Genomic DNA, 24,119 nt, shown 5'->3' with positions numbered 1-24,119 from the left:
CCAAGGGAGTATCTATCTATCTGATAGCCCAGAATGTCATTAATACACAGGAAGTACTTTTGATGAAGCAGAAATGCAGATAATGTGACAGGAAATGCTTTGCAGAAAGCAAACTCATGTTGGCTCACACATTGGGTCTGGATTTTTCCTTGATCGTGGAAGATTTGTTTTGAAGAAATGAAATATAAGCAAGAGGTTTAAATATTTTACTTAATTTTAATAGTTACATATTGAGCTTAATATCTTAGTCTCCAAATAAACACTATGGAAAACTTTGGTATTTTTGATGTTTTTAAATAAGAAAATTCAAAATATTTGTGCCATGTGGACATTTATATATTTATGAATGCTATGAAGTTACCGTGGCTGCACTAGCAGAAGTCCTCAGGACATTGTTAGAGCACTGCAACCACACCCCACACAGGAACAGCAAGCTTACTCACCTGCTCCAGGATTGCATCAATTTGTCTCCCTAGGAGACCACAAGCAGAGGGGACAGAGAGCCAGACTTTAGAGAGTTATCACAACCATGTTTTTCCGCTTGCCCAGACCATACAAATTTGGTAAAGCTAGAGCTCTGCCAGGCCCCTGCCATGTTCTGTCCACAGGGTCAGTGTGAGTCAGTGCAGCTTACACTATGTTTTAACTGTGCTGCAGGTTGGTGCATATGGTGGGCTTTCCTTTAGCCTTTCCACCCAGACTTTGAAGTTCTTTTGGGGAGACTGTCATGGCTGTCTTCATTCTGGCAGGCACAGTCTGTGGATAAGTCTCTAAGCTATTGGAGAGGGGACCCCACTGAGGAATTAGTGACTTTGAGTCAGTTTTAGACCCAGGGCCTATCCCATTTGTTTGGTAGTATGTAGTATCTGCTCAAAGTGTAAGCAGGCACTCTCCATCCCTGTAGTCCCATCTTGGAGTGTGGGCAGACTCTCTCCATGCCAACAGCTGTCTGGCACTCACAAATGTCATTTTTCATGCTTTACACCTGGCATTTTTAATTTTTCTTTTAAAAGGCAGTGATGCAAAGTTACTAATTACTCTGTATGTATCTCCTGGGCTCACACATGGCTGAGACTCTATGAGGCCTAAAATTTGAGCTAGAACTCGGCAACTTGAGAGAAGATTATCTAAAAAGAGACCTCAGCTCTTAGATGGGGAAGCCAGGGATGGGCCTGGTGTGGGAACTGGAGCTTCAGTGAAATATGCTTCTTGTCATTGCTTTAATGTGTGTGCGTATGTGTGTGTGCTCACCAACACTTCAGACATAACCAGGTTTCTCTTCTCCCCGAGTAGGCTGTTTGCTCTCTGAGGTTGGTGGTGGGCCTGGATGGGTCCTTAGCACAGCTTTTCCCCAGATCCCTTGAACATAAGCTGATAAGGGAGGCAGTTGTCTGGTGGGGAGACTCCTCCTGGATCAGGAGCTTGACTGGGCCCACTCCTGGAAGAGTAGCTGGATTGTTGGTCACAAGACAGGGAGGACAAGGCTGAACTTGTCACCTCAGGAGACATACTGAGGTCCAGGATCTGCACATATATTGCAGAGCCATACATAAGCCCTGTCTGTTCCCAGCTCTATGTCCCAGTCAGGTTAAAGCTCCATTCCCATTCTTCCAACTGTGATGGGGATGGAGGCCATGGGGTTAACACAGGTCATGAGTGGCTTGCAAGAGTGAGCATGGTGGCAGGCCCACAGGACCAAAGATGTGTTTATAGTACTAATCCTCTTTAGGAAGCAGGTGTTCCAAGCTGGGCATAAGTGACAATAAGCCTCATATCCCAGAGAAAGAGTGGCAAGCCCCCAGACTCCTCTCTGTAGAACTACGAGTAGCTGTTACAGCTAAGTGAGCCTATACAATAAAGAGGGCAATCTATTTCACCTGTCTCAGAGTCCAGCCTGTGTGCATTTTCAACATGGATGCCAGTGCCATTAAGGCCAGCTCCATTTGTTATAAAGAAATGAAATATAAAGAAGAGGCCTAAATATTTTATTTAATTTTAATAGTTACATATTGAGCTTAATATCTTAGTCTCCAAATAAACACTATGGAAAATTTTGGTATTTTTAATGTCTTTTAATAATAAAACTCAAAATATTAATGCCATGTGGAAATTTCTATATTTATTAATGCTGTGTATATTTATGAAGTGACTGTGGCTGCACTAGCAGAAGTCCTCAGGACATTGTTAGAGCACTGCGACCACACCCCACACAGGAACAGCAAGCTTACTCACCTGCTCCAGGATTCCATCAGTTTGTTTCTCTAGGAGACCCCAAGCAGAGGGGACAGAGAACCAGACTTGAGGGAGCTATCACAGCCATGCTTGTCCTCTTGCCCAGACCATACAAATTTGGCAAAGCTAGATCTCTGCCAGGCCCCTGCCATGTTCTGTCCACAGGGTCAGTGTGAGTCAGTGCAGCTTACACTATGTATTAACTGTGCTGCAGGTTGGTGCATATGGTGGGCTTTCCTTTAGCCTTTCCACCCAGACTATGAAGTTCTTTTGGGGAGACTGTCATGGCTGTCTTCATTCTGGCAGGCACAGTCTGTGGATGAGTCTCTAAGCTATTAAAGAAGGGACCCCACTGAGGAATTACTGGCTTTGAGACATTTTTAGACCCAGGGCCTATGCCACTTGTTTGGTAGCATGTAGTATCTGCTCAAAGTGTAAGCAGACACTCTCCATCCCTGTAGTCCCATCTTGGAGTGTGGGCAGACTCTCTCCATGCCAACAGCTGTCTGGCACTCACAAATGTCATTTTTCATGCTTTACACCTGGCATTTTTAATTTTTCTTTTAAAAGGCAGTGATGCAAAGTTACTAATTAGTCTGTATATATCCCCTGGGCTGAAGCACATGGCTGAGACCCTATGAGGCCTAAAATTTGAGCTAGAGCTCGGCAACTTGACAGAAAACCATCTAAAAAGAGATCTCAGCTCTCAGATGGGGAAGCCAGGGATGGGCCTGGTGTGAGAACTGGATCTTCAGTGAAATATGCTTCTTGTCATTGCTTTAATGTGTGTGTGCGCGCGCGCTCATGCGCATGCATGTGTGTGTGTGTGTGTGTGTGTGTGTGTGTGCTCACCAACACTTCAGACATAACCAGGTTTCTCTTCTCCCTTAGTAGGCTGTTTGCTCTCTGAGGTTGGTGGTGAGCCTGGATGGTGCCTTAGCACAGCTTTTCCTCAGATCCCTTGAACCTAATCTGATAGGGGAGGCAGTTGCCTGGTGGGGAGACTCCTCCTATATCAGGAGCTTGACTGGGCCCACTCCTGGAAGAGTAGCTGGATTGTTGGTCACAAGGACAGGGAGGACAAGGCTGAACTTGTCACCTCAGGAGATTTGGTTAGGTCCAGGATCTGCACATATATTGCAGAGCCATACATAAGCCCTGTCTGTTCCCAGCTCTATGTCCCAGTCAGGTTAAAGCTCTATTCCCATTCTGATGGGAATGAAGGCCATAGGGTTAACACAGGTCGTGAGTGGCTTGCAAGAGTCAGCATGGTGCCAGGCCCACAGGACTAATACTCTTTAGGAAGAGGTGTTCCAAGCTGGGCATAAGTTACAAGAAGCCTCATATCCCAGAGAAAGGGTGGCTAGCCCCCAGACTCCTCTCTGTAGAACTATGAGTAGCTATTACAGCTAAGTGAGCCTAGACAATAAAGAGGGCAATCTATTTCACCTGTCTCAGAGTCCAGCCTGTGTGCATTTCCAACATGGATGCCAGGGCCATTAAGGCCAGCTTCATTGTGACAGACCTTGAAGAGGTCCAATAGATCTACCTGCTGTTGGTATTGTGTATAGCTAAAGAGACCACATTGACAGGAAACACTTTTGGTATCATAACTCTAATTCTGGTTCTCAGATGGTCTGGGTTGTACCTTAGCTTTACCAAGCTGGCACAGAAGCCCGGATACACATCCTCCAGACCCGTGGGGACAGCAGTGACCTGGCTGCCTATCATTAGCTGAGGGTTTGATTTTTCCTGTATCCTATCACTCAGGATGATTTCAATAGGATGTGAACCAGCAGCATTGAGCCTGAGACAAAAGGGGAATCTGGAGTGGGACTACCTGAATGAGGGATGGTAGGACTACCAGAACATTCAGGAAGTCTCCCACAGGATCATGAATACCTTCCCTGGCAGGGACAATAGGAGCTATTTAAGGATCAGGCCTGGAGATTCGGCTTAGGACCCCAAGTACCCTCATGGATGGAACCAGGATAGAGCTGGACATCACCAGACACTGACCCCTGTGTCTGACCAGTGGTACTGGCTTAACAACACATCAGTGGGATGCAGGAGAAGGAGTAAGAGGAAGATAAAACTAGAGATAGGGTGGCTCCCTGCTCCTTAATTGTCTCTTTCCCTGATAGACCCTGACCATGGCCAAGATGAAGCCCCCAGGGACTTCATCTTGTGAATTTAGCCTTCCTTCATCAGACACTGTCCACAGGGCAGGTAAGGCAGAGCTTGGGTCTCTTCCATGGTGCCTTATGTCCAGAGCAGAGCCACAGTGTCCTCAGCAGCAAAGTACACTAGATTATGACTGTGTCTCCCAGTTCTGCTCCCAATGTGTGACACAGCTGTTATCCTCCACATCACCAGGAAAGCAAGCAGCATTCAAGTGGTGGTCTACGAACAGAGTGGTGCATGTTCCTGTGACTGGAGGATGATCCTTGGCTAGGTGGCAGAAGCTTAGATAACTAGCAACCGGCCCCAATGGGCTCTAAATCAGACAGGGCCTAACCCCTAAATAGCAAGCCTATTAATGAGTCTGCATGCATGGATGTGCAGGGTAATGGCATGTTACAATGCCTTCTGGCTAGAGCAAGGCCAGCCTGCTCCTTGCTTTCATTGCTGTGTCTTTCCTGAACTTCAGAGTTAGGTCACAGGAAAAGGGAATTGAGGTATTGAGGAAAGGAGAGAGTTTGGGAAATTGAGAGGAAGAGTTTTCTGAGAGGAGTCACAGCTGCTGGCTTTAGGGAACATTTGGTTTGAATCTCAGGAAAATGCTTCTGGCCTCCTATCCTGTTCCAGAGAGAGGAGGTATGTGTTCTAGGAATTAATGCAAGTCTGTGTCCTGTGTGTGGATGAAGGGAGGTGTGTGACATGGAATCTCTTACTGGTGTCTGCAGGAGGCAGAGTCAAAATAGCAGATGGTAGATATGGAGAGATAAACAACCAATAAGTCAGTCAGTAAGTGATAATAAGCAGCTGGATCATAGACAGCTAACAGATGACAGCCTCATTGGTTCTGTAGTTTCTACATTATTGTTCTTACACAGCTAATAGGCTGATCAATAAGTGGATCTGATCCAACCTCACATATCAAATCATTATAGTTTCAATAGGCAAGCAACAGATAAAAAATATAGAACTGTTAGGCACTTTGTGCTTTTTCTGTCTTCTGCATCAGTGTGCTGTCACACCCACCACACTCACACACAGCACTCACACCACCAAATTCACACACACAGCACTCATACCCACGGCATTCACACCCACCACACTCACACACAGCCCTCACACCCACAGCCCTCACACCCACAGCCATCATACCCACAGCCATCACACCCACAGCCCTCACACCCACAGGGCAGGTGCTCAACAACCAGAGTAGACTGAGAGGAGAGGTCTATTGTAGGTATGCCACTCTGGAACTGTCCACACATCCCTGACCAGGATGACCAGCATGCCCCAGGCCCTAAAGTTCCAATCCCAGGCTGAATGGCCTTAAACTTGCACACCACTCCTGCTCTCCTGGCCCCTTCCCACAACTTTCCATGCCCTTTCCCAAGACACAGCTGTATCAGAGTAGTCATTTTTGCCTTCAGTGGCCCCTAGACTTGATCCTCTTGTAAAAGATCAAGAGGTTTTGCTGGTGAGCAGCTGGCCCCACTGCCCACTGACATTCACATCCTACAAAAGGGGTGTCTTCTTCCTCCTACCTTAGTGTTACTGCCTTAGGCCCTGTTCACAGCCCCCCACCCTACCCACAGGCTGGGACTTGAAGCCCAGATGCCTAAAGGACAAAGGTCCCCACCTCAGGGAATTACATTGGAACAAAGTCTGTTCAGCAGACCTTCAGTACTCTGTAACCTTGAATTCTGGGTTCTGCTTAGAGGCCTGAACCATTGGCCAACCCTACCCCGAGTGTCTGCTGCTGACTCCAGGAAGGTACCAATGGGATGCAACTAAACCCAGCTGCACAGGACACTCCAGAGTTCCATAGGTATAGACACAAGAGTAGGTCAGGACAGAGCCCAGGCCAAGAATTTTGCAGGGAGCCACACGGAGGATGAGCAGGTGAGGATCAAAGAAGAGCCAATGGCCCACAGCCTTGTACCTGGTAGCTAGAATCTGCTTCTGTATGCTGGTTGGGGCTTTGTGCAGACAAATGATTCAGGGGACATGGTCACATGTCCCTGAAAATCAGCTTCTCCACATAGCACTTGAGGCTCCAAGATTAGTGCTTCATCTTCAACCTGATTTTGAGGCCTGAACCCTTTATAGATGGTCCCAGGGTAGTGCTCTTTTTGCAAGAAAGAATTAATAGGACAAATGCTGTCTTTCTGAAGATAAATGAAGGCAAGATTAAACACCACCAAGCCCCAGCCTCTAAAATGTGGCTAAATAGGCACCAGACTCAAGAGTTACCATGTCTTCTGTTTCATGGTGCTGGGGATCAAATGCTGGACCATACCTGTGCTGAGCAAGTAGTGTCACTGAGCTACTTGCAAAGCCTGACAGCACCCTTATGATGGTCAGCAGCTCATAAGCAATGGCTTAATTTATTTCTCATTTCTGTGCTGCCTTCTGGCCCTAGTTTCCTCCTGGTGTGGCCAATGTAGTTTCTTTCTAGAAACTTTTAAAGTTTCCTTTTCCCCAAAGCTTGTTGATTTGGAGGCTGGTTCTTTTGTGTCCTGACCCTATATGGCCCCAATACCATATGTTCTGACTTAGGGGCAGTTGACACATTGCCATCATGACATGAGGTCTACACTCGTCTATCCATTCCAGAGTGGAATGAGCCAAGGTGCCAAGTTCCAGCATGCTTGCTGCCCTCAGTGAGCCATAACACATCCAGCTGATGACCATCTTTCGTATCCCTGAGCTAAAGACAACTCCATCACAGGTCCTGGGATGGATTCTATCTGTGGCGGTCCCATAGTGCCACTGATCTCCAGACATGTGATGCTATAAAGTGAAAGGGGAGAAGATCTCAATGACACATGGCAAATGTCTTCGTCAGCATGTTTTCAAAAGTGCAACCATGTCAATGTACTATTGGAACCCCAAACCTTCATCTCCATTGGTGCTGGAATAGTTGTCCTGCCTGTACCCAGCCTCATGGCTTTTGGGTGGCCACCTCTATGAAACCTCAGGTCAGAGACATTCATAAGGCAAAGGCACTCCCATCAGAAGTGTAAAGTGGAGCAGGGTTCTGGCTTCCACTGACTAATGAGGTGGGGTCATCGCTTCTGTGTAGTCACTCTTCTCCGATGACCATGTCACAAAAACAACCACCATTGCCTGCACACCCCATCCAGAGTTTCTCATCCCCCTTAAACAGTGGGTACCAGGGCCTAACAGCAGGCTTTGGGGCTCCAGACCCTGTGAATCCTGCAGAAATACTCCATGGCTGTAGCTGGACAATTGTGCTCCCAGGCGGTGTCTCTTTGCTGGACACCTAGCTGTACCTTCAGCCTGATTCTATCATAGGACCAGCAGGCCAGTCTGTATGAGAGACCTATTAACAGAGTTCAAGCCTCTGTTCAGGGAACAGAGAGACTGTGAGTGGTGGCTTTCTCTCACCAGTCTCATAGACAAATATAGTAAGGAGACTCTGGGATTCTGCCTGTGCCCATCTTATGCCCACACCGTGCCCCCGTTGCACCCTCTTGAGAAGAGGCTTGAGGAGAGCCTGATCTCTAATATTCCTCTCCATTCCCTAAGGATCATGACCACAGTCTGCAGCTCTCCAAAGTCTCATGGCCACAGAAACTTGGCATAGTTCCCCATGCCTCTCCACAGGCCCAGAGGAAGGACAGAAATAGAAATTTTTAGGGGACCCACATGACTTCTCAGGGTCAGCCAATGGTCTTGGCTCCTTCTTGTCTGTGAAGACACAGGACACAGGTCCTGACCTCCATGCAGCCTTAGCTGCTGCACACACACTAAGGATGAGCTGAGCTGGCCTCTGCTGCTCCGGAGAGTATTGAAAACCACAATTCTAGGCAATTCCTGGATCTAGTCAGGGACAACTGAGCACAAGACCTCTGCCTGCTCCCTGAAGACCAGAGGCACCAGCTGGGTTCTTACTGCTCTATTCACAAAGAAAATGAAGAGCAGCTGTAACCGCCAGCCATGCTCTGGTGGGAAGGGCAGACAGGCATATCCAGGCCCAGAGAAGGATGTACTGTGGCGTGTTGGGCCTACCTATTCCTCACAGGCATACTTAGCTATGCTACCCAGCACATACCCAGCTCTGTCTGGAGTGCTTTGGTCCCACAGGAGCTCTGTGGTGGTGAAGACACTGACAAAGCCAAGGACCTAGACCCTTGCCAAATACCTGTCCACACTTGACTCCTGCTGGGTGTCAGCACTATGTGCTGCCATGTAAAACTGGGGACATGGATGACTTTATTCCTTGGGATCACTTGTGAACCCCAGGGCCAGGTGACATGCTTGAGGCCAGGCAAGGATATGAAGGAGCAGAGTGACCTTACATGAGCTTGTGGGATAGGGGCCCCAGCAAGGGACGGGACTAGCCCTGGCTCACACTCTTCAGGAACATATGTGGTGAGGGTAGGCATGCTGGACACATGCCCATGGCAGACTTCCAACATGCTAATCAGTGAATGTCTACATTTGTGTATGATTGTGGTGTGTGTGTGTGTGTGTGTGTTTGTGTGTGTGAGTGTGAGTGTGATTGTGTGTGTGTGTTTGTGTGTGTGTGTGCGTGCGTGGTGTCTGTATATGCAACTGCATGTTTGCCTGTGTGGGTGGGACATGTCCTGACACCAGTCCTGACACATGCAGGGCCACCACAATTGGTACAGACCACATGTAACACCAGGTTTTTTTTTTTTTTTTTTACAAAGGTGTTCTAATGGAATATATTATGCCTCGCAGTCAGGGCAGGTTCAAGTTATTTTGCACCAATGAGGAACACTGATCTTTTGGATTGCAGCTTGAGCCAGGCATGAGGGGTTGGTGCCTTTGCCTTCCTACAGTTCCCAGTCTGTTCTGTATCACACTATCCAGGGAACAGAACCCTTAACTCAACCAGTGCCCCTGTGTGAATCCATACACTAGCTGAAATCCTGGCTGACTATCCCCAAACCACCAGTTCTGACTGAGATGAGTATAACACAGAAGGCCTAGATGAGAAGGTGCTTCCACACCCAGCCAGCCAGTCTTGAGCTCCACTCTGACAAATGTTAAAGGGTGTCCAGATGTGGCTCCAATAACCAATGGGTGCAAGTTTGGCACAACTACCAAGAATCTGTGACAAGCAGTGTCATGCAAGCCTCCTCTTGTCCAAGTAAACTGACATCAAGTACTTCTTTGTATCTTAGGCAGTAAGGAATCCTGAGGGCTCCATAACCGAGCCTATACCTTCCCAGAGCTCATGATCTGTACCTGCTTAATGGCCCCTGGACCTTCTTGACTAAGGTGAGGAGAGGAGACCCCAAACAGCCCTACCCTCTGCACCAGCAACACTGTCCTGCCAAGTGGAGGCAACCTCCACAGCCAGAAGAGTGGGGTAAGTTCTTTCCCATTGCATCCAATGGGGTCTTGTTTGCATAGCCAGTGGCAGTGTCTCCTGTGGAACTGAGCCATGCTGCTAGGGAGACCTCTGTGTCGTTTACATGACTTATAAGCTAGACATGGGAAGAGGAACTAGAGACTTGTGATTTGGAGATCCTGCAGTAGCCTGCTCTGGGTCTGTGGAGCCTAGGCTAGCTTTGCAGTCATAGGGCTCCCTCTAATGCCCAAGACCCACCATGACACATTCTCTAGAAAATAAGACAGGAGTCCAAGCAGCTTCAGGGCTAACATTGACTCTTGTTTCTCTCAGATACTTTTGCTCCTGAGAATCCCAGGAGCTGAGAGCCAGGGACAGGAAGAATTGGACCTTCCCCATGCCCAAACTAGTGTCAGAGCTGGTTCCCCATCTCCTACCAGTGGGCAGACAAAACAGAATGATATGGGGGGAAGATGGGTTGAGGGCCAAGAACTGCCTTGCCCAGACGTGGACAAAGGCTGGTGGTGCTGGAATGATAGCAAGCCACCTTCAAGGCTGGCTGGCACAGACGGGACGGCTGTACAGATCTTCGCTACACGACAATGTCCTGTAGGGGTGGGTCTTCACATGGCCAGTACAGGGAAAGGAAGCTTAGGAACTTCATTCCATTGAGAGGAGTTAACTTCTTGAAAACCAGCAGCTCCACCAGTGTGCAGCCTCAGGGGTTGCTGTGTGAGCTAGTCATGAGCTGTCTGGATGACTAGGCAGACATACTGGTCACCGATGTGGTTGTCCTCTGCCTCCCCAACCTGCAGAGAGATATAAGAGTGTGCTGGTAGTCCTCCTGCATATGTGCTTTCAGTGTTCCTACAGCCGCAGAAGCCAGCTCTACTCAGACAGTTCTAATTCTTGCATAGGCTATCTATCCTGGGCCTGATAGTCCATCCTGTTGGTTTGCCCTGTCTTAGCTCTCACAACACACTTCCCTGAAGTTTACCTCGTGCTGTTTCCTTCAACCATCCCAGCATTCATCAGCTCCATATCCCACCCTACCTTAGAATCGCTGATAATCCCTGATACTTTAGGGTTTTTTTCCAGGCTGGGCCGTGGGCTCTTGTGTAGCTCCGAAACATCCCAGATGTTCTAGGCAGCCTCCTTGCCTTGGTATATGACCTCTTTGGGTCCCCACTGGAACCAAGGGATGCTGGCCAGATAAGAATTCTCTCCCCATTGTCGTCTTTTTTCACTTATATCTTTTAGAAATGGCTCTGGATGTGGTCACCATACACTACCCTGGAAGCATCTGAGAATTTAAGGAGGGCCACCTTTCACTTAAACTTCTCCACTGACTGTCTGGGTTCCATCAGCTGACAGTTGTTCCACATTGATGGGCAAACTTATGCTTTTCAGCCATGACAGACTTAGCCATGACAGACTTTAGGTTCTGCTCTGAAGACCCAACACATACCACAGGTAGTAGAGTCACGCACATTATACTCTACCTAGGTTTCACAGGGCCTCTAGTGTAGTCTCTCTGGTGCCCTATGGTGGTGGGAACTCAAGTTTCATAGGTCCTGAGGTGTCTGGTAGCAGCCCTTTATAATAAGAGGTAAAGAAAGGTGGAAATAATATCCTGCCGTTTTGCATGTCCACCACTGGAGGGTGCAACACTGCTATGCACCTGGTGAGCCACTCAACAAGTCCACTCACTAAGGCTGTGAGCCTGAAGCAGAGAAGCACTGCTAAACCCAGTGTTCCCAAGAACCTGGCTGTCCCTCCAGGACTGCCTGTAAAGGATTCTCCAGGACCCTGAGGACCCAATTTGGAAATCTTAGGTGGGCAGGGTGGAAGCCAAAAGGACTGAATGGAATCCTTACCTGCGATGTGACCTATGCCCCCTCATTCTGATTAGCATGACCCACAGTTCTGCGAAGGTCTCTGGGTGGCTGCTAAATAAAGGGGAGGAGAATGTAGAGGATGAAGAAGAGATGAGTAAGCAGGGCCAAGACAGCATCACTGCCCATACACACTGCTGTGGACCCATCCTGTCCTGGGCCCTCTCCTCCATAACTCTGAATTAGAAACAAATACCCCTCCTCATAGGACTGTCTGAGATGAGGCCAGCTGGGGATCTGAACTGTCAGCAAGACATGAGCTGTCTGTGACATACACCAGTGTGCAGGGTCCCAGATGAGCCTATCTCACTAGTGAGGCCATTTCCTCCCCCAGAGACAAGGTTAGGAGAAGCAGAGTTTGCCTGCTCTTGAAAGCTGAGCTCTCCCTACCCCTGAAGTCGCAGAAATGGTGCCTTCTCTGTGCCCATCTATAGTGAGTCCAGGGAGCACCCAGTGGCCACACACATGTGATTTCATACTCTGGCCGATATTCTATACTGTTGCCCACAGAGTCTGGATACAACTTCAGTGGCCAAGGCCAGCTGATTTTGTCTGGACAAGACTCTGAGAAGGAGGCCACCCACAGTGTTAGTGACACATTGCTTGCTCCTGAGCGGCCTTCAGTGTAGCCCTGAGTGGTCATTCCAGCCTGAGCCTAGGGATTCAGATTAGCACTGGCCAGGTTCAGGCTATTTGCTACCTAGTCCTATAGCTCACGTCCACTGTAGTTCCTTGTGTCCTTGCTGCTGCAGCTGCTCCAGGAACCACTAGATGTCCTCCCACAGAACCTTGAGGTCCCTGTGGGCTCAATCACAGACAACTCACATTATTCCTGCTGGGAGTTAGGCTTTTAGGCTTGATGCCTGCTGTGTGGGAGCTGCCATGGCTTTTGGTGCAGAATGAGAGGCAGTGGAGGAGATGTGGCGTGCTGCTCTTATTATCCTCATTACCCAGGGAGTTCCTGCTGCTTGCTTCCAGGTCCAGGTTTAGCTCCAGCAGGTCACTGTATAGGATTCCTGATAGCTCTTCTTCTCTGTGTGAAAAGCAGCACAAGAGCTAGTGTTGGAGGAACATGAAGTACCCCTGCGTTCCGGGAGCCAGTGGTGATCAGTGTCCTGCCACCCTTGAGATACATCGGAGCCTAGGCGCATAGAGCAAAGCTGCATCCTTGGAGAATGAGCTCTGCATTCCCATGACAGCTTGGCAACCATGAATAGACTTACTCCCCAGCAGGCTCCTAGCATCCCCTTGTGATGGGTCTTCTGGCTGTGACACTTGTCGCTTAGCTGCAGAGCCATCCTCAGCAGCCCTGGTGGTCTGTCATGCAGGACAGGAGCAGGTAAAAACAGAGCCCATCAATTGCTTCTGAGGTTGTATGGTCCTGGAATATGCACATGGCATCCTTGAGGGCCTGCCATGTAACATAGGCAGAGAGTTCTTCTTGCTCATGGCTCACTCCCCCCTTTCTCTCTCCCTCTCTTTCCCTCTCTGTCCCTCTGTCTGTCTGTCTCTCTGTCCTTCTCACACACACGCACACAAACACATTCATGAACACACAAAGCACACTGGTAGTGCACACACATATACAAGTAGTATGTACATAAAGACATATGCATATAGCCACAGGCATGCACACATGTGCCCACACCCACATATGCACACACACACATGCATGTACACACATACATGCACAGAGGCATACTCTCCTGCCAGTGCACTGTGGCTTCAGTGTGCAGCAAGTCAAGTCCTCTCTCAGTGGAGACTTTGAATAGTGGAGAGAGGCCAGGCATGGTGGCACACACCGGTATCCCAGGACTCAGGAGGCAGAGGCACTAAGATTTCTGAGTTCAAGGCCAGGCTGGTCTACAAAATGAGTTCCAGAACAACCAGGGCTAAACAGAGAAACCCTGTCTTGAAACCCCCCTCCCTCCCAAAAGAAAAGAAGAGAAGAGAAAAGAAAAGAAAAGAGAAAAGTGGAGAGAACAGTGGGTCTTTAGGCAACACCAAGGCTCTCCCCCTTCCAGGCTACATCTCTGGCTCTTTGCAAGGCTAAGGATGTAAGGAAAATTACACTGAAGAATCATAGGCATCTTGGAGTGAAGGAAAGATGACTCCCACGTTTCATACTAACCCATAAAAGGAGGAATAGGACCGATGACCACCATCAATGATGATTTTCTACAGATTCCCCTTTCAACACAGCCAGCCAACTCCTTGAGTGGTCTCCAGGAGATGATATGCTATTTCCTCAGACCCTAGAGAGGGTGTGTGCAGCCATCAGCTGGGTGCGCAGTCCCAGGTGGATCTAATACCCACTTTCTGCCTCCTCCAGCTTTTGTAGCCACTGCAGCACAGGCTCCAAGCTGAGGTGAAGCCGATGGGTAGTGCGAAGCAGGGCAGTTGCAGCAGGAAATGCGAGCACCAGGTATGGCCCGTGTAGAACAGCAGCTTCTGTGTTGCCGACAGTCCTTCTAGCTGGATTTCCAGCTTCTTCCCCTGGACAGACAGAAAGGACAATGTGATTTTACAGTCCAGAAAACTGTGCCAGAAGCAGGAGAGAAATACATGAATGTCAATCATAAGCCCCTACTTGGCCCTGGTCCCATATTTCCAGGGTTGAGAACTGGTGACCCTGTGCAAACAGGTCTCAGGTCACTGTGAGTACCATTGATCTCCAGCCTTGAGAATGCAGAAGAAACCTGGGGCAGCCCTACTATGTAGGACCCCCCTGCTTATGGCTGTACAACAGTCTGGCATGCAGGGTTTGTAGTGAACCATAATCAGTGTCTGGAGCCATTCTGCTGTGCAGCAATCCTCACTGTCATGTCTTAGGGAATGTGGAAGGGGGACAGAGGCTAACAGTTGTATCTCTAAGGTACCGTGGTTTTTCCTTTTGTTGGTGAGTGGGGCATTGTTGGCATTCAGAGCTATATCTCGCTCAGAGAGTTCAATACCACTGTGAGTTCAATACCAGACCTGTATGTGGGGACTGAGAGATGCCTGAGGGTGTGGAGTAGCCTCAGGGAGCTCTGGATGGCATTGGTGAGGCTGAGGTTGTTGGGTCCAGGATTCTTTGGACTCCTGAGTTTATAGATGCCTTCCCCTTCAGATGCCCACCAGAAATGTCACCTTTGAAATAAGTGACCAGGGGAAGTCACAGAGCAGCTATGGAGTGTTGTCTACCTCCTAAAAGACAGAAGTCAAGTGAACTGTGGGAACCAGAGCATGGGGTGGGCTCTGTGGCAGCAGGAGATGGGAAAGAAAGAGGAGTCCTCACTTGATAGATGGTTACTCCATTCAGAGTGAGTCCCAGGAGAAGAGTAGGGTGATCCTCCTTCTTTTCCTTAAAGAACACAATCAGAGGCTTAGGCTTTGACCCAGAGGCAAATGGAAGGAGGTCCATCTAACAGGCTAGAGTCTCCACAAACCAAGAGCTCTGTCTAAGCCTCTCTTGTTTCCCTACATATGCCGAGGGCACATGTGTATGTGGTAGGCTTCTCTAGATATTTGAGTTCTGTGAACCTCGTAGACCCAAGTTCCACACTTACTGTGCTCTGTGGGAGGCTGTCACCTGGGAACACAGGCCATGCAGTGCTCAGGCATTGAATGGGAGACACCCAGAGAGGACAGGCATACCAGTCCAATCAATGTTAGACCAAACCAGTTACAGCAAAGACTGAGCAAAGTTTTAACAGAATTGACACCAGACAAATGCAGCATGCCACCTCCAGGACAGCCACCAACTCACCACATGCAATCCAGGCCCGAGGGACAGTCCTACCTACACTTGCCTGGAGTCTGAGTCACTTTGTCAGGTCTGGGGAATAGAACCACCCTTTTCCTGTGTTCCTCCCATTCCCAACACCTCAGGGTCAACCTTGTACAGCCAGAAGAAGTGGACAGGAACATCCTCAAGTAGGCAAGCATCCCTGGTGAAGCACAGTATTGCCTCCTTGGGAGTCAGACCCTGGTGCATGGAGTCCACCATGTTCATGGTGCATGGCAGCTGCGTGCCTTAGGATGTAGTCAACTCCTCTCTTGTTGATAATCTGAGGACAGGGTCACCAGCTAGCTCAGACCCCACCCTGCCCTTTCTCTATACTGACTTCCTGGATCCAGAACCAATAAGCTAGCTACAGACTATGTCCAGACTTTATCTGCCTTAGCCTCACACCCAAAGGTGAGGATGTGATGCTTATAAATCTTTGGTTCTGCTCCCCTCTCATGTCACCCAGGTGTCCACAAGGACCATAGATGCAGCTCTCTTTAGAGGTCTGTTGAGCTCATTTCAACCCCACAGCTACTGTTCTTGGAAAAACTTGTCAGTGAGAGACTGTGTGAGTGTGGGTTGAGAGAATCTTTGGGAAAAGCTGTCTGGCCTCCAGCCTGGCACCGGAGATAGCTCTGCAAGGCAGATGTGTAAGGCCTAAGGCACATATCTAAGAAGTGTGGTAGGCCACTTGTTGAGAACATAGGCAGGGCGCACAGACCCCAGAATCTTTTGCTCTGTATGGCAGTCAAGCTAGGCTTCTGCAAGAACTAGCTGATGCTCACCATCTCCATTTCCAGGGTACAGGTGAGGAAAGCCTAAGGTACCTGGGTTTTTTAGTCTTTACAGAGGCTGGGTGGATACCACTCTGCAGCTGAGCAGGCCAAGGTACTCTGAGCTGTCAAGCTATGTAGGTTTATGCAGGACACAAAGGCATGGCCTACTCTGCTCTTACAGGTCACTGCCAGCCTTTGCAGTGTTGGGGTTGGGGTTGGTGAGCACCCTTGGACTTGAGTCCTTCTGTCTCTGGTCCCACTGGTGCCACTATGTTAATTCTCTGATGTCCTCTCTGGTTATGGTGCAGGGGAGGAGCTCACATCTGTAGCTGCACTGTCTCTGCCGTCCCTATCCAGACAGGGGCTGGGAAAGACCAGGAACTCAGTGGCTGAGCAGGGAACAAAGGTCAGGGCCACAGTGCTGGGTGTGTGAAGACTGCTAGAATGAAAGCAAGCAATACCACCATGATCAGGCAGGATGCAAGGCCAGGAGCACTGTGTGCCCTGACAGAAGGGGATGAGACCCTGACTCCCCAAAAAAATGCTCCTTCAGACCGTCTACATCATCAGCTTTGAAGAAGGTGTTCCTCATTAAGAACATACCATGCTCTTGCTTCTGTCATCTAATTCAGTCTCCCAGGAATGGACCCTTCAGGAATATTGATATGTCTCCTATGAATGCTAATATTCATTGAAATCGTGTTCAGAATTGGTTCTCAGTGTGCTATCTGGTTCCAGAAATAGTCTATCAGAAATTCTTACATAGACAGGGAAGCCAGGGGGTTTACTGCTGCTGCTGCTGCCGCTGCTGTAGCTTCTACACCTGTGTCTTTTTCAGGGCCATGTGTTTCAAATAGCCTCCTGTTAATACTCAGGATGTGAAAAAGTTCCCAGATGACACTGTGAAAGAGACAAAATAATTAATTCTAGACAAAAGAAATACTGAGGTAGAATTCTTAGAATACCATGTAGGGTTTTGACTAGCCTTAGTATTAAATGTCTTTTTTTTTTTCTACTTCACAATCGACAAGGAGAAATCACTTAGAAGTGTTTCCTATAAAAATGTATACACCACTAGGTCTTAGGAACAAAAGAACAATCAGTATGCACAAACCTATGCACGCATGCAGAAGTCTGACCATTGTCAATAACCAGCAAACTATGCTGTTGATACTTATTCAATGACATTGCTTGTTATTAGTTCTGAAGCTTACTGGGTGTGATGTTATTTTAAAAATGTAAGAATCTGTTCTTCAGCTTTTGTGATTGATTGGCAAATTGCTAGGGCCAGTATCACCTGAGAGAGTCCATGAACCAATGTCCTCACCCTGTGGGAGCTACTTTCTTTAGGGAACATGAAGTCCAGGGGATGAGATGGGGTCAGCAAGACAACTGTGTTGAGTGGGGTAGAAATCGTTCATATGGCGTCCCTGCTGGGAAGAGGAGAAATTCAGAAGAGGGAGAAGGCTTGGGGTTGAGGAAGAATTGTAAAGTACTTAGAGAAGGTTAAGAAGGTAAGAATTGGGTGGGGAAAATGGAAACTGGAGACAGAGGATGGACCAACACACAGCAAACTGGGAAGGACAAAGCAAAAATGTACCTGGGCCCTGCCTGCTGCTGTGTCTCTGGAATTTCTCCCTGGGCCTCATTTCTGGGGAGAGACTCTGCTCTGCCCCAGCCGAGGTTTTCTTGTTGATGGAATGCAGCAACACAGCATCCTGATGGCATTCCCCAACCTTCTTGTAAATCGCATGATGCCTCTGCGCCAGCCCCTGCTGGGGATGGGCTTATCCTCTGCTAACGCACTGTGGGAGAGATTCTCTTCTCTCTTCTCACTGACGCTCTGTTCACTTATGCTGCTTGTTGAAAGCATGCAGGGGACACTCATGGCACGTATGTGGTGTTGGCCCTGTGTGGGTGTCATCTGGTTTGTCCGGAAGAGAAGACCATGTCCAGTGGATCTTCTGCCTGCTCTTTGCCTAACTTTCTGGCCATAGGCCGGCACTTGACCAATGGAGGATGGCCAGACCGATCTGCCAAGGATGGGAGCGCTTCCACTCCTCTTAATTTTAAAACATGAAGCAGCACCAGCATCGATGGAAGGGAATGGGGCCTTAACTTGACTCACTGTTGGAGCCTGGGTTGAGCGGACTTCCCTCTGGAGAGCCTGCCCTTCCAATAAATAATATGCAGCTGACATTTCATTAAATTTTTCTTTTGTGAGTGATTCTCTAATATCTTTTGCTCGGAACCCAATATACTGCATCGCGTCTACAATGTCAGGATCTGGTCTGACAGGGACTGGTTCCTCATGAATATTTGTTAACCCTTTCCAGTGGCCTTTGAACCAGGGATGCTTCATCACTTCCGTGACTGTCGGCCTATATTTGGGGTTTACTGTCATTAGGAGTCTCAACAGGTCCTCCAGTTCGTTGGACACCCCACAGGGTGCAGGGTATATACCTGCCAGTATCTGCCTTTGCAGCTCAGATATGGTGACCGAGTCGAATGGGACCTTTCCAACAACCATGTAATACAATATCACTCCTAACGCCCATAGGTCACTTTTTGTGCCATCATATCTTTCCCAGAGGAATAACTCAGGGGCACCATAAGCATAAGCACCACAGGGCTCATCCAACATCTCTCCGGGTTTGACTTGGGTACTAAGCCCAAAGTCGATTATTTTGATGTTCCCCTTTTTGTCTATCATGATGTTATCAGGTTTTAGGTCCCTATGCACTATACCTTGTCTGTGGCAGTAGCTCACTGCCGACAGTATTTGTAAAAATATTCGTCGGGCTTCATCCTCCTCTATGTGGCCAGCATTTTTGATGTATTCATAAAGATCTTGGCCTTCAACCAGTTCCATGATGAGGTATCCTCTTGTTTTGGTCTCAATCACTTGGAGAAGTGAGACAATATTGGGGTGTTTGATCTTTTTCATTATATTGGTCTCTGTCATGGCTGGCTGAAACCAGGGCTTGTTCTTTCCAAGAACTTTGACGGCCACGGGTATGCCTGTGAGCCGGTGCTGGGCCAGGAGGACTTTGGCTTGAGTCCCATGCCCGATAGTTCTTACAACTTCATATTGGGAGTACAAGTTTCCGGCCTCAGGGTTACTGGGCTGAGGACTGGGCGGTGGTAACTCCTCTTCAATATGTAGAGGCATTGTATCAATACCAGTGGTACCTGAAAATAACATAAAAAGAATAAAATCAAAATAATGAAAAAGATGTAGGAAAATAGAAACTAAAATTACTACAAGTGCTACCTAAAATAAACAAAGAAAGGGTGCTTGAAATAAAGGTTAAGTAAAAGTTAGAGACCTAGAATAAAAATTATGAAAAAGATATGGGTGAAAAGCTAAAGTCAAAAAATCCTAAGTAAATCCCAACCACAAAACCAACCCCAAACTAGAAAGCCAAGAGCACACACATACTAAATACAGATGGTGAAACTATAATCATAAGACAGTGGGACTGGGAGGGCTACAGCTGATCAATATTATGAGTGGATGTTGATTGAAAAAAAAACATATGAAATAAATGAGAGGAGAAAGAATTAGTATAAGACAAAATAGATATATATCCCCCAGCACTTCAGAGAAAATTCCATTTCATTTCATGACCTCGTCGTCCACAACAAAACCATACTTCCCAAGAGCAAAATATTGAAAATTAAAATTCAATAACCATAAACAATAAGAAAGGTAAATATCAGTGAATATTAAACCTAAAACCAATTCCAAAATGCCATAGACTCAACTTGAGTGGCCAAGGCCAAAACTGCTTTTTAGCTGATCAAGACTCTGAGAATGAGGCCACACGGTGTTAATGACACTTGAGTGGCTTTCAGTGTAGCCCTGAGACCATTCCAGCCTGCATCCAGGAATTCAGATTAGCATTGGCCAGGTCAGGCTCTTTGCTACCTGGTCCTATAGCTCCCCTCCACTGTAGTTCCATGTGTCCTGGATGCTGCAGCTGCTCCGGGAACCACTAGATGTCCTTCCTCTGAACCTCGCGGTCCTTGTGGGCTCATTCCCACACATCTCAAATACTCTCTGATGGAAAAACCAAAATATCACAAAGGGCAAATATGTATAAATTATAAGCCAATGATAACATGTAGTGAATAAGTCGAGAAACAGGAACAATGTAAAAATAGGAAACCAAAATACATTGAAAAAGGGAGATATTCTGAAGCAGCCTAAACTGCAAAAGTAAATAATCAAAACAATAAAATACCATGGGAGAAAATAATACCGACCACTATAAAACAAAAGCATCCATCCAAATAAATAAAAATCAAAACACCAACACTAAGGAAACAAACAGCCTTGAAAATATATGGCCCAATGCTATCTCTTGAACTCATACCAAAATCAACCAATCAATAAATAAACAACCAGCCAGCCACATAGGCGTTTAATCTGAGATTATGGGGTTGGCATATCAAATGTCTGGGAGCGACTGGTCAGCCAGGCCAGAGACTTGGCCAGCTTCAGGCCAGTGAGTGAGCCTGTCCTGAAAATAAGGTTGATGGCCCACCTTAGGAACAGCAGCTGGGCTGGCTACTGGCCTCTACACTCTCTTGCACCAAGGTACAGGTAATACAGATGCAAGAGGGAAAGGGAGATGGGCACGGGAGTGCAAACACACACTCACGTGTGCGACAGCACACAAACACACACACAAAAGCACATACACAAATACACAAAAGTGATCTTATACAAACACACACACACAGGAACACACGCATACAAACTCTTACACAAAACCAGAATTGCACTACACACAATCACAAAGGAACAGGTACACACACACTTACACACAAGCAAACATGTAATCACACACTACACATACACACAGGAAAAGGCACACACACAAACAAACTGGGAAACTCACACACTACTACATACACTGACACACTCACAGCAACTAGTATACACACACACACACAAGCAAATCTGTAAACAACCACACTCCTATACACACTTATACACACACATCTACACAGCACACTTACAAACCAATACAACCACACACAGCTCACTAGATACAATAAAGTCACAGAGGGCACCACTCCACACCTCCTCTCAATGCACTCAAAGAAATTCAGGCCTGGCCACTGCTTAACATTTGTTGCCTAGAGAGCCTCAGAATCTCTCCTCATGAGGTCATAATAGGACCTGTTATGACATGGTTGGAAGGACTGCAAGGCTCTGGCTTAGCTGGGCTATGGAGTGTGACATTAGGCTTTTTGAAAGCAAGGTCTCTAGGGTGTTTTGCTGTCCTTGGTATCTGGTTAGAACGTTTGCTGTGCCCCTTCTATAAAGCCCTTATAAGTTGACTCTGTGTGTCAACTTCTCTTTGTATTCTGACTGAATGACCTCAAGCTGGTGCTCCAGTTTAACTTTCAAGACTAAGCTGTCTTTCTAAACCAAGCAATCAGGGAAGATACTGTTCTCATAATTCCTCAGAAAGGCTCTAGGTTCTCATCAAACACCTGAGACAGGGCTGCACTTTTTATGCAGAGCACTTCCCTCCCAAGGTGAGGACTTGAATTTGAATCCCCAGAACCCACATCAAAGTGGGGTGCAATAGCAAAGTCCATAAGATCAGCATCCCTGGGGGGGGGGGTGGGAATGGGAGACAGGGATGTGCAAGTGTGAAGACCTATCGGGAAGATGGCCTCTGACATTACATAAGCATAGGGGTATGCATGTACGCCTAGGCACATAAGGGGGTAAGCATACACATGCAAACACTCTCTCCCGAACAGAGGTTGACATGGTGCATAGAAAACCAAGTCCATACTGAGTGTAGGACTCACTTTAGACATTAAGGTCCAAAGGTGGAGCAGGCATGTGTGAGGACCAGAAGCTCTGTGCTCCCTTGGACCAGAAAGAACAGAGTGGCTGTGCTGACACAAAAGAAATAGGCTCTGAGCCACAGACTGTGACAGTCAGGTCACAGGACCTAGGTTGCTGTGTTACTCCTCAGCACTGAGCACTGATTGGCTAAAATTCTAAAAGGGTCTCTGCTTTTCAGAGTGCTGTGGGCAGTGCACTATGAAGCTCTTTCCTTTTGAAGACTCTCTTCTGGAGTTTTGAGTCCTCTGTTGAGGAACCTCATATCTGCAGACAGTACGACTGGGAGGAAAGATCCTCATATGTGGACTTTATTGCCAGGCCTGAGAGCAGAAAAGAAAACCTGCCACCACTGGTCATTGTGGCTCAGCTTCTGACATTGCAGTTGAGATCAAGTGCCCTGGAGCCCTCCCTAGCCTTAGTTAATGATCTCAAGTTCAAGTCCCTGCTTCCTGGTTTGTAGTATCAATCACAGGACAGTTTCAGGCCAGGGGAGCTGTGAACATCATCTAGACATTGCTGACTGCATTTGAGGGGGACTGTTTATTACAGGACTAGGCTAGGGCTGGAATCCAAACTCCCTTCTCCCTTGAGGCCAAGGGACACTGATATTTAGCTAACTCCAGGCTCTCTGATCTTACATAGGCAGAGCACCTATGGCCCAGGGTCTCAGGACTGGCATACATACAATGGCATACAGGAGCCCTTTGGCATTGCAGAGGGTGGCTGAGCTGACTGAGTATGGCAAAAAAAAAGGGCTCATCTGCCTGGATCCATGGGCCTCTAGAGATAAGCACAAGCCTGGTGTGTGGCTGCTTATGGGCTGAGATGGCAGGGTGGAAGGGGGCTTGTCTTTGGCTCATGGGGGCAGAGCAGTGTTTCCTTCCCTGCTCCTTCTTTATGGCCTTTTCTTTACCTTGACATAAAAGGAAGGCCTGGAAGAAGTCTATCTATGGGTAGTGAGGCTGGCTGAGAACTGACTCTCCCTTCTCCATTCTCATCCTACTAGGGGCTTGGGGTTGTTGGTGGGTTAACCTTCCCAACATTCCAGTCTGCTTCTCAACATTTAATCCTTTCCTATCTGTCTCTTGGCTGGGTACCTGTATACAGAAGTCTTGGCTGCAGCTGTCAGTCCAGGGCATAATTCCCTGAGTGAGTAGATTCCAGATTGTTCTGAATTGAGACATCAACTTGGTAGATGTTTCCTTTAGTGAATATTAAGAATACTTCCCCATGACTTTTCATTAAATTTTGTTGAAAGTCTATTTTATTAGATATTAGAGTGGCTACTCCAGTTGGCTACTTATGTTTGTTTGCCTAAGAAACTTTTTGCCAGTCTTTTATTCTGAGGTAAATTCTATCTTTATTGTTAAAATGTGTTTCCTGGTACAGTATTCCTCTCATGGGAAGCCTTTTGCAGGACAATGGAATTTAAGGAGAAGTGCGGGTCTCCCAACAGTTGGGTGTGCCTCAGGGACATGGCTAGTAGGGGATTTAAAGGGAGGGAAAAGCAGATAGAGAGGTGGGAGGACAGTGGAGCTGGGTCGGGACTGTACATGCCCCTAGTCTCAGAAGACTTGGGGGCCTGCTCAGGGGAATGGGTGTAGGGAGGAAATCGAACCTATATATTTCCAGATCAGCAGGTCTGATGAAGGTGGGCAGAGAAGTGTCCATGAAATGGAGGTCTGGGTAGACAACAGGACATTCCAGGCAACTGGGTGTGCCCAGAAGGACTAGACAGGCTGCGGGGATGGATCAGGTCAACTTTTAAATAAACTCACAAAATACTAGGAGGAAGCAGAGGGAGTTCTGGAGCCTGCAGAGGAACAGGAGCTGCTATTCACAGGAGAAGTTTTAGTAATTGGAAGAAGTCCCTATCTTATATCTTACATGATGCCCAAGGTCACTGTGTGGTCCCACAGCACAAGTAAATGGCCCAAAGTGGTGACGGTTCCTCTCAGTAAATATGCTGGCACAAAAATAGATGCAATTATTCTGCTGCCCTTCTGTCCATGTATCTAGCAGGGGGCACTCCACACCTACAAATATGCTG

The 24,119-nt window shown here is 47.7% G+C and overlaps 1 protein-coding gene and 1 pseudogene across 1 annotated transcript; both read right to left on the bottom strand.

The window, feature by feature from the left end:
- Nucleotides 1-10,491: 10,491 nt before the first annotated feature.
- LOC147000490 (FERM domain-containing protein 1-like) lies at nt 10,492-16,212 on the bottom strand (annotated as a pseudogene).
- A 1,594-nt stretch (nt 16,213-17,806) lies between these two features.
- LOC110289143 (sperm motility kinase Y) lies at nt 17,807-20,776 on the bottom strand. Its single transcript, XM_085833048.1, has 2 exons — nt 20,745-20,776; nt 17,807-19,386 (listed from the first exon to the last, which is right to left on the bottom strand). Exon 2 carries the CDS (start codon nt 19,364-19,366, stop codon nt 17,840-17,842), a length of 1,527 nt encoding a protein of 508 aa, XP_085689174.1. The 5' UTR covers nt 19,367-19,386; nt 20,745-20,776; the 3' UTR covers nt 17,807-17,839.
- Nucleotides 20,777-24,119: the final 3,343 nt, after the last annotated feature.

This window comes from Mus caroli, unplaced genomic scaffold, assembly GCF_978045245.1.
Source record: "Mus caroli unplaced genomic scaffold, Mus_caroli_1 scaffold_18, whole genome shotgun sequence".
Lineage (NCBI taxonomy): Eukaryota > Metazoa > Chordata > Mammalia > Rodentia > Muridae > Mus > Mus caroli.
This window is presented reverse-complemented; position numbering and strand designations above follow the sequence as displayed.